Genomic DNA, 13,807 nt, shown 5'->3' with positions numbered 1-13,807 from the left:
ACGATTGAATAATGCCGTAACAAAACTGTAAAGTAGCGAGCATCTATATTTGATACGGGGTCTTCGGTAAAACCCGAAGTGTTTGTCATAAACTAGTACTACGATAAGTTTTATATTGAGCTTTGTATTGGCCTTTCAATTCACATGAGAACATACGTGACAAGACGATAACCAAATTTCGTGGCTATGTCATCGAATTAAAGATATTCCAATCTACGGCGGCTTTTCGTTTTTGAGCTTTTAAGAGCTTGTAATCACATTTCCACATATTTGGCACTTACAACACAACAGAGTGAGACATGGTGAATCTTTTGATATCAAATAACTTTAATGTGAATTTTGTTGCAAGTCGACCTTTAATTGCATATTAAGCTTGCTATTACAGCAGTTCAGAACTGCAAATATTTGGTTGTGAATTAAAACTGAGCCTTATTATATTTAACGTTTTTGGAAAAGGTTCATTTAAAATAAATTTGGGACTAGTCATTTTTATATAAATATAAAAAAGTAGCTATGTTTTAAAGTTTATGAAATTTTCACGTCATTCTTTAAAAGCACTGCTGCTTTTTGAGCGTATTAACTAGCCAGATTCCGCCAAAGGGTATGTATTCATATTTACCTCGCTTCTGCACTCACCTCAAACCTGCGCGTTTAAACAAGCCATCATTTTGGTTTCATTGGTGAAAAGGTGATAGCAAACATGGGTGCTTTTGGGTTCCATCTATATTATGCATCTAAGGGTACTGTATATTGTGTGTGAAAACCATTTATCATTGGCTGGCAGTATGAGATAAACAACCAATGACCTATATGCATACTCATAAATTTGAAGCTATCGTCCAAGTTATCTTCTATATGTCACTTTAACTGACAAGAGATCAATAGGTTAGTAGGTCATCGATTCGATGACACAGATATATCCAATGACATCGTTTTAGCATAAATTACTAAAAAAAAAATTATTTTGCAAACAATCGAGTATCATAGCTAACAAACATTAAAATACTTACACAAATCTTCATCTATTGTTTTTAAAGACAGACCCTGGAAGCCTGCTCATACTACGGCTCTATGACTTGGTTCTCTCGTGTACTATCGTGTGTACCATATTCCTCAAAAACTACTGTAAGTTTTATACAGTTGAGACGGATGTACGATTGGAGTAAGAGAGTACACTGAAATAGTACGCCACTCCTTGTCCGCTGACCAGTTTTAATTACGTTAAGTCATTCTTTTGAAGAACTCCTGAATCATATATTTTGAGCATTAATTAGTTGCACGCCCTCTAAACCCCTATATACCCCTCTCATGGTGAGCGAACACTTGAATTCAAACGGATTAACGTGTACTTGACCTAGGCATTGGTAAATGAAACTTTCAAAACTGCTCTGCAATATGATTTGTTATTCATTCATCATTAAAGATTTGGCTAGAAGTTGCAATTACTCCGGTACGAGTCAGCCAAAGTCATTTTTTTATGTTTTATTATCTTGTTTTGATAGTTTTTATACAACAACGTGAAGACCTGTTTATGGTTATGCATAAAACAAAATCTATATGATTCAGTAGCTCTGTGGGTTAATTAGGTAGCTTGTAATGTATTGTGGTTGGTGAGGTGTTGGTATACATGGGAAAACGAGGCAATGCAGGGTTACTAACACTCATTGCGTTTCTTGTGGTGTTTATGTCTTGGCCCCTGCTTGTAATAACATATTCATAGGCAGCTCCAAGATGGCAAAAAGGTTGGATCCCGGAACTCTTTTTTAACCTACTTTTTATTGCCTAATGTCCAGTCAAGATTCAGGTTTCCACTGAATAACATCATCATTCTTGCTTCAAGCACTGGTAAACAAACAGACTCTACTATCAGGTTTCACTCAACGCAGCTGTACAGTTGAGTAGCTAGTGGTGGGATAACGGGACGAGTTGTGACACGCTGGTATGTCGCAACGCGCAACACAAAGCTGTGCCTGGTTTGATAGAAAGGCTGTTGGAAAGTGCCCAAGAGGATACAGACAAGTTAGGGCAATGGCTATATATGACCATCTAAACAAGTGTATGCTAGACAGCATTGCTTTCAGATGTGTAGAAAAGCATATTGGTCAATCAAGTATGGCTGAGTCGAGGGAGGTGTGCGGTATTGCATCCATGCTTGGCGCATGCAAATCGTTTATGCATTTTGATGCAATATTTTCTGTTCAATAGTTACTCATTCGCTTTCTATTGTTGAACGGTAGGAAATCTCGAATGGAGATGATTTGAATTGAAACCGATCGGAATTCACCTTCTTCAGCCAATCAAAAACATGCATTACGATTCAGCTCGTTAAGGACACATGTATTGCGATTTCCTTGTATGTATTTAAGCTATACAAGCAAAGCCTTTCAGATGGGTGTAGCTACCACTCTCAACTCGACTTATAGTATTACCATTGCACCTAGTTCGTGCCAAATACATTCAAAATAGCACCAAAGATGCGAAGCCCCTTGTCACATCGCCTTTTAAAACTTCCTTTCAGCAGATTATTGCTTCAGTCTTGGCAGGAGAGCTCATTAACCAGAAGAATGAGTAGTGGCTATTAAGACGAACAGCGGAATCTTTAATTTGCAATTTAGATTCAGATCCGATTATTGAAGTACATCAGGTGTTGAAGACTCGAGAGCAATATATCAACAGAGCAGCTCAACTGAATTATAGACAAGTACCATCCCTCTCTATCAATAATTTTAACTTCTTTGGATAGATATAATTACATTGAACTAGATGTCATGGAAAGTTCGGGATTATTTAGTCAAAAATTGGTTGAGTAGTAGAAGTTGCCTCCCTTACGTTATTTTCAATACTAGTAATATATTAATTCTCAGTTTCTCAGTACAATTTTTTTTAATGCGATGCAGTCAGAATGTAAAGCAACTTTGTTTATACTTTGCAATTCAACCTGTAGATTCTTGCTAATCAGCAATGCTAAGATGGCAAGGTTTATAGAGATTACGCTTTCCTTGTAATATACTTGCTAATCAGCAATGCTAAGATGGCAAGGTTTATAGAGATTACGCTTTCCTTGTAATATACTTTTCTAAATTGGCTGCGATAGAATACAATGTGTCGATCTGGCCTTGTAAGCCTTGACAATTTTATATAGATCTACGAAACTTTAAAAATAATTCTCTTAAAATTGTTGAAAATTTTATTAATTGCTTTATAACAAATCACATGTTTATTTCTTTTGTTGGCAGAAGTGTTATAATTTGTTTCCATCATTATATTACATTATAGCATGCACAGATCGATTATTTATAATAACGCACTAATATTAATATAGTAAAAATGTATTAAATCCATGAATTAAATAGATGCGTAAATATCACAATAGGCATTGCTTATGCAATTGTGTGGAGTACTTTATTATGATCGGTCTAGAGCCTGTGAATCAGAAGTTGAAGTTTGGTTTCCAGTGCATGGCTCCAGGCATCGTCGCTCCTGTACTACTGGACAAAATCACAGACCCATTGTTTGTGCAATAACGCTTTTAAAAACACGCACACAACCTTTGCTTACAAGTAAAGGAGACATCGTACTCGAACTTGAAGGAAGTGCGCGCGCACAAATGTGATAGATATTTGTGTAATATCGATAGATATTACACAAATATCTAGATAGAGTTACATAAATAGTATGCCTAATCATTCCTAGACAGCTGAAATGTTAGATTTTCATGTGTCAACAAATAGTGAAAATAACATGCCATTTTCTTTTAATCAGAAACAACCTAGGTAGTATTAGCTTACCAATAGCTTGCCTGGGCGGTAAAATAACCCTAAATCATTCAATATAAAATTTACAATGTTTCAGGTCGATAGTTAATGGTTAGCGCACATATGCTAATACAGTAGAACCTCGCAATACGACATTAATTCATTTCGATGTTGGCATCTTAAGGCAAAAATATCATATAGAGGGGTATAGGAACCCATAGTAATTATTTAATGCAAACACTCAGTGGTAAAAACTATCAAAATTTTATGTAGGTCTACATACTGTACATATTGAAAATTAGTAACAAAATAGTATTAACCTTTGTAACTATAGTTACCTACAGTAACTAAAATTTCATCACCGATCTGCTTCCGGTTTTGTTTTTACTATAACTTATAACAAATAATGCTGAACTTAGGGAGAAAACAAGCATCGTATCTCTTTCAGGCATTGTTGGAGAGGATTCGGCGAGTAGCATATCAGCATCTTTGTTATTCCGACGTATTCAGCAGGCCGACGATTCAATTAGAATTTCATGAGACAATTTTGTTGATGTCTTATGGCAAAAAAATACCCCATGTAGGGGACAAAAAACATTGTGTTCGACATCGAAAGGCAAAAAACTGTAAAACAGGGTTGTCATAACTCGAGGGTGCAATGTCCTTATAGACACCCCACATTAACGCTGTTGGCAATTTTACACCAGGACAACCAGGCTTTTCATGAATTTCATCATCTTAGCTGTTGTCTGGATATTGTACAAATTATATTGTTTGAAGTTGTGAGATTGTGCATGTCTGAAGCTTTGACATTGGTACTATCTTGGTCGAGTTGATCAGAATGACTGCAATAAATTTTACTGCTTGGTTTGTCGAAAGAATTCTCTATTATTATGGATGCCTTCATTAATAACAACTTATTGAAAACATTAAAATTTATTTAATGCAATGGTGAGCTCTCTTTCTAAAAGAAACCTTTTTGCTGTCAAAAGTTACCTGACTGCGTACAGATCTGTAAGAAGGTAGCAAACCAAATCGGTTATCGGTTGTACGACGATATACTAAAGCTTTACTACTTCTATTTACTGTTAAAGCGTCGATAGCCAAAAGATATGTTTTACAGCTGAAGTCTAATCTACCAAGCACGGAGTTGGCGCTGATATGGAAGCTATCCGACGTAGATTCTGATGGCTATTTGGATTTAGAACAGTGGGCGTTAGCGAATCATTTAGTAAATATTAGACAGGAAGGACACGAATTACCAGACACTCTTCCCAAACATTTGCTACCTCCCAGTTACAAGAAGTCGTCTTTCAATAATTCATAAATGATCGATTGTTTTTTGTATAGTTTTATCAAGTGTTTGGTAATGCCTTGATGAGATATCTAGTTTTTAATCGTAAAATGGTTTGCATTTGCCTATATCTGCTTAACCTGTATATATATATTTTTTAAAAGGTCATGTTAGGTTTTTTGTCTACCATAATAGTTATCACTGTGAGGTATTTATTGTCACATTGACACCTTAGCACTAGTTTTTTTTATAACTGGAGTGATGTCGTTTATGACTGATCCGATTTATCACAAATTGAGCGGTATTCATCTATCAGCAATCGCCTCCTCTCAGTTTTCTTTCCAATAAATTTTGCAACCATTTTTTCGCACGATTGCAGTGTTTCTACAAAACTGTTTTCTGTCGTGAAAAGTATATGACAAACAATATCACTTAAAATCCTCATGGAAGTTGTCTACTCATGTCACTGGTTTTCTTACATTCTTCACTGATCTGCAATCACCATAACAACCTAATAGAGCTGTTCCTTTTTTATACCAGCCACTACCCAACCAAACCGTTGCATAGGTTATAGCAGATATAAGTAGCATGTTTTCAATACCTTTAATTGGTGTTTCATTTATTTGAAGTATAATTTCTAGCTAGAATAACACGCTGCCAATTTTCTGTTTTTGTACGTTTTATATTTGGTATCATTTTTGCATTGTTGATGTCGGTAAAACCAAGTAAATAAAGCAAACCCATATTCAATTCTCAACAGCCTGCCAAAGTACCAAAGTTCGCTGTCAATAGCAGATGATGCCTTAAACCTTTCCCAAGTGGCTATATTAGCAGTTTTAGCATTGCTTCTGGGACGGCTACCATTTATTGAAAGATCATAATATATTGCCAATGAAAAGTGATTGGTGGTGTATGGAATCAAATGATTGGATAAGCAAATGCATTCCATATTGGCTTGGTGAGATGAAAGGTTTATCCTACTGAAGGTAAATGCTGCATAGCAAAAGCAGCAGACATTCAAGGATGCTGTTCATAAATGTCATGAAAGAGTTGGTAATAACTAAACAGTCACACAAAAAACAGATTAAAATTTGTCTGTGTTTCTGTCCACTATAGGTTGCACTCAATTAATATCAATACAAAACAGTTAACCGAAAAGAATAAATGCATTGAATAACTTTTTCACTGAACCATTAAATTGCTAGATACTCATCAAATTACTAGCTTGTTGCAGGTAGCGGTGAGCATCATATCTAGTAGTTAGACAGCCAGAGGTAGGAACAATGCTTGATACCTTTGCAGTAGTGTCAATGCTTTTCACCTTCTAAAGCTAAATGTGAGGATTAAGACAGTAAATAGATATAATTATTGGTAAGCCATTTAGTGCAGTTATAAGAACAGATATATTCATTAAATAATTTCTTAGAGCTATTCAAAGGAAAGCCAATGATTATTCAATTGTAGTCCATTTGTCACATACTCTAAAATTTTTATACAGCAATCATTAATCTTGAAGGCGGAGATTTGGTGCCAGTGTATAATATTATTAGACAGAACTAAATATCCAACATTATAAGCATTTCTACAGAAAGCCATTTACTCTGTTTAATAATTTCAAAACATGAAGTATGGTTTCTCATTTTAAGAGCAGGAAGTTTTGATATCCTGCATAGTTAGTAGAACTAACCGTTTACATGCCCTATGCAGAGGCCTTACAGTCGAGCTAACTGTTTGCCTTTCAGTGCCATGTGTACTTTTGTTCGACTTACGTTGCTACAACGAATTCGGAGTTATCAGCTCGGCTCGCACAACGTAATTTACTAATTTATATTAGCCCGCGAAAATTACCGTCGCGATTGGCAAAGGATGAGCTAGGCTCCGCCTTATGATTCCTCAGCTGTATAATATGGAGCGGCATTGCAATGTAGCTATCACTCTACAAACACGTGTGCAGCTAGAAAGTTATATCGTCAACTAGAGTTATGGTTTCAGAAAGATTCCCACACTATAGTGGCGATTTCCCTAAGGACTACTGGGCTGCAAGTCAAACTCTCGATATGCCTTATCTTAATCAGGTAGATTTCTATGCAGTGTTGTTTTTTACTGAAATAGTTCTATATTTTTTGGAAATAATGGACAATTGTTGCATCGTCGTTTTAAAGTTTTTAAATTTCTTGAACAAAAATTATCTTATTTGCAGCTATTTCTGTTGGCTTTGTAGTTTTTTAGTAATGTGAGTGGGATTATTTACTGATTTTGTAAAGACAAGTGAAATGAAGTTGTCCTTATTATCACTTTTATTCTTTTTGACAGGCACGACGATGGAGTGTATCATCGCTTCAGGATAAACCAAGCATTGCTTACGATGGAATGCAACGAAGGTGCAGTGTTCAGGTCGATAGATCTTACTTGCAGTCTTCTGGCAACACCTTGAAGGCAATTAATTCACAGCAACGTAGTCATTGTCAAAAACCTGTACTGAGAAACGTCGTTTCGGCCCCACAACCTGTTGACGGCATCGACCCCAGACAGCTTCTTCCGCGAACACCAGTGGTACAGCGTTCGGAAATCATGCCTGCTCCGTCTATTGAATCTGTCGATTCGACAGCTGTTGAGACAGCCCGTTACAAAACCGAACTCTGCAGACCATTTGAGGAAACCGGACAGTGTAGATATGGTGGAAAATGTCAATTTGCTCATGGGAAACCAGAGTTGCGTTGTATAAACCGACATCCCAAGTACAAGACCGAATTGTGCAGAACATTTCACACAACAGGACTGTGTTCGTATGGTCACAGATGTAATTTCATACACAATGATGAGGAGCGTCGTGGACCTGCCCAGGCAACCTCATCAACTGCATTGAACAGGCACAGAGGTTCCTTGCCAATGGGCTTGCCTGTTGGTATTTTGGGCTCAGAGTCGTCTTCCAGCTCCATCACTAGTGGATCTCCGTCGCAGTCGCCGCCGTATCTGCAGGACGATACGCTTGCTCGTCTCTCTCCTGCTCCAAGTTTTGGAAGTGATGGTGCAAGCATTGCTAGCACTACTTATACACCTCCAGGATCTCCTAAATTCGATCTATCAGACTATCAATTTAATTCACCACTCGACATGGGATTGTCTCTTTCCCACATGTTATCAAAATGAGTATACAAATTTGACGCAAACTTATTTTCAAAGCCACTGTTGGGACCTACTGCAATGAAACCTATTGGCTTTGCTCAAACTCTCAGCATCTAGTTGGTAACGTTGCAAGACTACCACCCTATTCGAGTTAGCCAGCTAATCCTTAGCTGTGTTATAGTTAAAGACATCCATGCAAACCCATTCCTTGTTACTATTTATTAATTTTGTATCATTGTGAATTTCAGCTCTTTGTATAATTACTTGCACCATTTCTATGTTCGCGCAAGGTTCCAATGTGTTAATTCTTGTACAGTCTTAAAATATTGTTTTTTCTTTACAAATGGTGGCAACTTCAATCCATCAGGATTTCCATCCATAGTTATTTATAAGCACTTGGTCCTGTGCTGCACTATGTTATATTTATTTAATTCAGTATTTTTATTATTATTGAGCATTTTGACAATTTTGCTTGGCTGTGCATCTAGGTTGAAGGTAGAGTGCATGGAATTGCAATGTTTTTTCAGTAGTTTTATACCTCGCCAAAGATGTATGACACCGGCTTTTCTTATTTCTGGCTAAGTGGCCATATTTGCGTTACATATACACTATTTATTTGTCATTAACCACTAAATTGTGAATAATAATAATGTATCCAGGTGTGAAACTAAAATTATTTTGTAATTCCTTGCTCTATATTTCAATCATACACGGATAGGTAAACTTGACTTTACTGTCTGAACCTCTTCAGCATGTAGATAATTGTTGCAGATCTTTTGTTCATATTGTTTTCTTTGGATACTTTGGTTGCTTTAAGATTATTCATGTGTCAGGCATGAGACACTGCTCCTAAGTGTTTCTATCTATTCAAACATCAGACCATACTTGAAAGCCACAAAAACCCCAACAACAAACTAACTACCATAGAAGGTTAGAAATGGCTAGCTGGCTATGCCTGTAGAATTTCTAAATGGAGTTTTTACATTCCTATCCCTGTCGTTCTACAGCTCTCTACCAACTATTCGCAGGCAAATGAGAATACTGCAACAATCCTGCTAGCTTTTAGCATCAATCATACTTTGCGCAGACTTAATGATGCGGAAAGCTATCATGATTCCACACCATTCAATTTGGCGTCAACTATAAAGGCGTATCACAGTTCCATTTGTAAACAATTTGACAGAAATGTAGCATGTGATGCGCGGCTGGGCTAGATATCATTCTGTGAGGAAAGAATTTGTGTCAAATGCTGGCGCTTGTTTAAAGGTCATGGCTAGTGGATCATTTATGCTATTCTCTGCTTGACATTCGTCTTCCATGTTGTAATTTAGTTGAGAGGTTATCAATGTCACCCGTTGCTGAGTCCATTTGCAGCAACATTCCCTGAGTCCATCTGCAGCAACATTCCCTGAGTCCATCTGCAGCAACATTGCCTGAGTCCATTTGCAGCAACATTCCGTTAGTTTGCCTGTACCGGTGATGTCCACCGTCGACCGGACTCTTTGTTTGTATTTCCAAGATTTACAACTCTGCTAAATTATTAGATCATAAAATAGCGTTAAACATTTGTGGTAGGTAGAATTGTGTTGTCTAACCAATCAGGCAGTAAAACTGTCGTGGCATCACTAGGTCATCAAGGTCATTACCAGAAGTGGTAGTCATAAATACAGTTGATCCACAACTAGTTTATCACTGCTGTAGTGTGTTTTTAATATTTAGATTTGGTTATAGAAAGAAAATAATGTCTTTTGCAAAGAGGCTGTCACTAGCCATGTCTCCATCAGTTTCCGCCATGCCATATATGTTTGTGGCTCATCATATTATTGATATGGAGCAGTCAACACATAGTCTGATCAACCTTGGCTTTATTTCTTATTATGGTGTCTTTAATTCTCATATTAGTTATTTTGTCTTCAAGCCAGTACTTGTTTAGATTGGTGATTGAATGGTTGATCAGAGCCAAGGTTTCTCACGAATGAATCCTGTCATGATGTTGTAATTCACATTTCTACAAAATTCAGTGGCAGAAGGGAGATATGAGTCTAGTTAGTCAGTTACTGTTCAGTAATCATCGGCCAACACCATGGTGATGGCCCTTTGAGAATATCAAGAAACAGGGCAACTCTGAATTGTACTTGTCAAGGACAGAGGAGTGACAGAAAAGCTCATCCTCTGTCTTATCACTAGTTACTTGCGTGCTCACTTGCGGGTAGCTGATAGCAGATGAGCCTATAAAAAGTCTACTAGAGGAGAAGTTTGCTTTCAAAGATCCTCTTTAAAATAAAACCGCCCAATTCAAAAGTGTTTGCTAAAATACTGTTTATAGCTAATATAGTATTTACTTATTGCTATAGTACATAAGTATTCAATGTTATGTTTACAAGCTGTGTATTTACAATTTCGTGTTTCACTACAAGCATTGAAAATTTAAAACGTTCGCTTGACTCGTTAACTGTCACACTATGACCTACTGAAGGAAATTGTCTCACATGTTGAAAAGTTAAGTTGGAAGTTAAAACGCATAAATTTAAGTTCGAATGTTTCGATCAATAAAACAGTGCTTCATTGAAAGATTTAGTAGCAATTTTGTTAATTTTAGAAAAACAAGTTATAAGATTTTCTTTGAACTAAAACTATCAAGAGACACCTAGCCATGTAATGATTAGTCCAGTCAGTGATCTGTGCTGGGCAGGAGTACTTCTTGGCCAACGAGTTTAGACTCAACCCCTTCCTTTTGGTTTTTTTGAGCATCGGATAGCTGGTAGTGTTTGGCGCGAGTAATTTTTGGCCAAAGGGTTTTTTGGGTATCGAGTTTGTTGATACGGGTTTTATGTCTAAAATTTTCAAATATCAGACGTAGCTGAAAACTTACAATGTAATTATAATTCTATTCAATTTATTTGTTACTTTTTACTATTTTCTATTGACCGATATTCGTACTCGCATCGTTAACAGGCGTGTTGTTAAACAGGGCGCAATAGATCGAGTTTTTGTCCACTCTACTCGACGGATCCGTGTACCAAAACCCGAACTTGCCATATCAAAATACGTACTCAAAATTTCTATTACCAAAGACTCGAGAGAAGATAAACCCGTGAATTTTATTACCCGTCCCCAGCACTAATCTGTACTAGGAAAGGAAGAGGATGAACATATAGCCAAATGTTGTATGCATAACGTTAAAGGCGCATACCAATCAACTGGCTGATGAATACATTTTATGTCATGTTGAGATCAATCAGGCCATCAGTAGAACAAAGTTGGCCCGGTTTGAACTGTTTTTTAATTTAAAATTACCAAGTTACTAAGTGGCCTGGATTTTGTTTCAAGCTTATTTGAGGTACTGATCATAGAAAGTTACATTAGAGCTGACATGGATCTTGCAGCAGAAGGATGTCGGCTCATTAGCGAATGTTTTGGTTCCTGTGCCTGTAAGAAGGATTGCAAGAACATTCTAAGGCTAGTCACACTCTATGGCAGTATGTCGGTGGCAGTCCCACCATACATCGGCGGCCGTCTTTGATAGTATTGTTCACACTAACCCAAACCCGTCTGTGTTCACATCAGCGAATAGTCCGTGGCATAACGTTCTCATAATATAACGCGGTTGTATGCTAGTCTCGCAGCAAATATCATGAAGGAAATATAGATTAAGCAACCTGTGACAGCCAATCACCATTGCCGTAGTGGTGCCCATTGCACAGACTGTCGTGGACGCTCGACAAAATATTGGAAGAGATTTATAGCGGAAACATTTCTCAGCATATTTGCGTTGCTTCGGTGATGGCAACAAAGCTTTGGCGATTGCGTTGCTTTGGCGGCTATCGTCAAAAGGACAACGTCGTGATACGGCGACATAGTGTGTGGTACAATGGAGCCAACTTCGTAGAGGAGAGACACAGTCTACCAAACGCCCAACCTTTCTTGATTATATCGAAGTGATAGGATGAGATAAAGGGAAGGTGAGGAGTAGGTAGGATAGGCGATAGTGCTGTACTCACATCACATTTATAAAACACAGCTACACTCGACGACGAATAATGTGAAATTTCATTTGCTATACCATATGCTAAATGGTGATATTTCACAAACATTCCATAGCTTTAGGTTAGCCTTAAACTCGTATAATCAAATTTATTCTCTCTTTTTATTGGATGGTTACAGACCCATCACAGTATCAAAACAAAAATTCTTAGAAACTTTTAAAAATTCAGAACATGTATTAGGTAATAGCGGAATTAATCAATTAGACACATGCTGTGCAATCGATCTTCAAAAACAGCTATTGCGTTAAGTATTTAATAAGAAAGTCAAGGCCATCAGTGCCTGTATTAGAGGTAAATATCGTTGGTTAGTCAAGTTGTTAGTGGGATGCCAGAAAGACCTCCATGTTAAACGCCTCTAGAACATATATATAGTTACTAGCAAACACATTACTAACAGTCAATGGTTGTCGTAGTCACAGATAGTAGCTGTTAAACTATGTAGTAAGTAGTAGCTACCATGGTTTGTAGCCCAAACACACTTTATTGATATTCCAAGCCTGTTAAGTATAGCGTTAATTCTTTATTGACTCCTATATTGTTTCTTTATTATTATTACTATTAGGCAGCTATAACCAAAGTCAAATATTCTGATAACACTTAAACACAAGACTCTACCAAAACCCAAATCTGAATGTTTATGATGTCAGTCAGCCAAATAATACGACAGTCAGCCATGCCCTTGACCAAAATCCTTTAAATTGTGAAGTTGCAATGTTTGTCAGCATTCCATAAGACTGACTGTATGTCCGTTTCTAAGCTTTGATGGAAGGTAAAAATAATAACTCTAGCTGTCACCCAAAAACTCTGCTAGGATCAGTAGCATGGATCACAGCCTCCATAAATGTTACGCTTTTACTTTTTTGTTTTATCTTTCACCTAGAAAGCTTCTGTACCTGTTTGTCTGCCTTGTCGATTTGGGATAGGGATCAGTTTAAAGACCAATTGAATTTATCCTGTTGGGCCTTGGGCTCGGCGCTTTCTACCATAGCCGTTAAGTAGTCCATCCTTTCAGCTCCTTTAGTTTCCTGACTTATCAAGACTTTACCAATCAACTACTATACTTGTTGTTTGTTATACTCCTAGTACTTTGTGGCACAATCAGGTCGACTCTCGAAGGCTGACTTTCTTCGACAGGCTTTATCTTTCAAACTGTACTAACAATCCAATTTTAATCGACTTTCGCTCCATTATGTCGGCATATTGCTATCATTTTACCCATCCTCTGATGTACAGATCATATTTATATCTCGGTCAGCGGTTAATCGAACTAGTGTTGGGAAATGTCTACCGGGTTAAACCGTTATAGTTTTATTGATACATTACAGCCCAGCTGTAAGTCAAGTGGTTACCAGATGTACCTTTAGCAGATATAGTTGTATAGCATAAGTACAAGTCACTGCTTCTCTATTCGTTTTCTTTTCCGAATCCCTACCACTGACAAGGGTAATCTCACACTCCTTGGTTTTAAATGGAACGTAAAGGTTCAAAACATAATGAAAAATAGACATTTTTGGAATATATAATAACAATATGTTATTGGAAGGTCACTCTAAGAAGAGTCTAATGTTTTTACACAGCAGAAACAT

General features: G+C 37.1%; 2 protein-coding genes across 2 annotated transcripts in view; both read left to right on the top strand.

Annotated features, from left to right (window-relative positions):
- The window catches only part of LOC137400000 (EH domain-containing protein 3-like), a 66,265-nt gene extending 60,459 nt beyond the window's left edge, over positions 1-5,806 (top strand). The window contains exon 11 of the mRNA XM_068086289.1: positions 4,879-5,806. Coding sequence (XP_067942390.1) covers positions 4,879-5,082 — 204 coding nt within the window. The 3' untranslated portion in view covers positions 5,083-5,806. The remainder of the gene's footprint in view (positions 1-4,878) is intronic.
- A 1,179-nt stretch (positions 5,807-6,985) lies between these two features.
- On the top strand, positions 6,986-8,903 carry LOC137399480 (protein TIS11-like). Its single transcript, XM_068085613.1, has 2 exons — positions 6,986-7,124; positions 7,363-8,903. The coding sequence occupies exons 1-2, from the start codon at positions 7,032-7,034 to the stop codon at positions 8,197-8,199; spliced, it is 930 nt and encodes a 309-aa protein (XP_067941714.1). The 5' UTR covers positions 6,986-7,031; the 3' UTR covers positions 8,200-8,903.
- Positions 8,904-13,807: the final 4,904 nt, after the last annotated feature.

This window comes from Watersipora subatra, chromosome 7, assembly GCF_963576615.1.
Source record: "Watersipora subatra chromosome 7, tzWatSuba1.1, whole genome shotgun sequence".
Taxonomy (NCBI): domain Eukaryota; kingdom Metazoa; phylum Bryozoa; class Gymnolaemata; order Cheilostomatida; family Watersiporidae; genus Watersipora; species Watersipora subatra.
The sequence above is the reverse complement of the archived record's forward strand: the minus strand, read 5'-3'. Positions and strand labels throughout refer to the sequence as shown.

Coding starts and splice junctions, on each gene's coding strand:
- LOC137399480 (XM_068085613.1), top strand. CDS start 7,032: ATGGTTTCAGAAAGATTCCCACACTATAGTGGCGATTTCCCTAAGGAC. Junction 7,125..7,362: donor ATATGCCTTATCTTAATCAG/GTAGATTTCTAT, acceptor TCTTTTTGACAG/GCACGACGATGGAGTGTATC.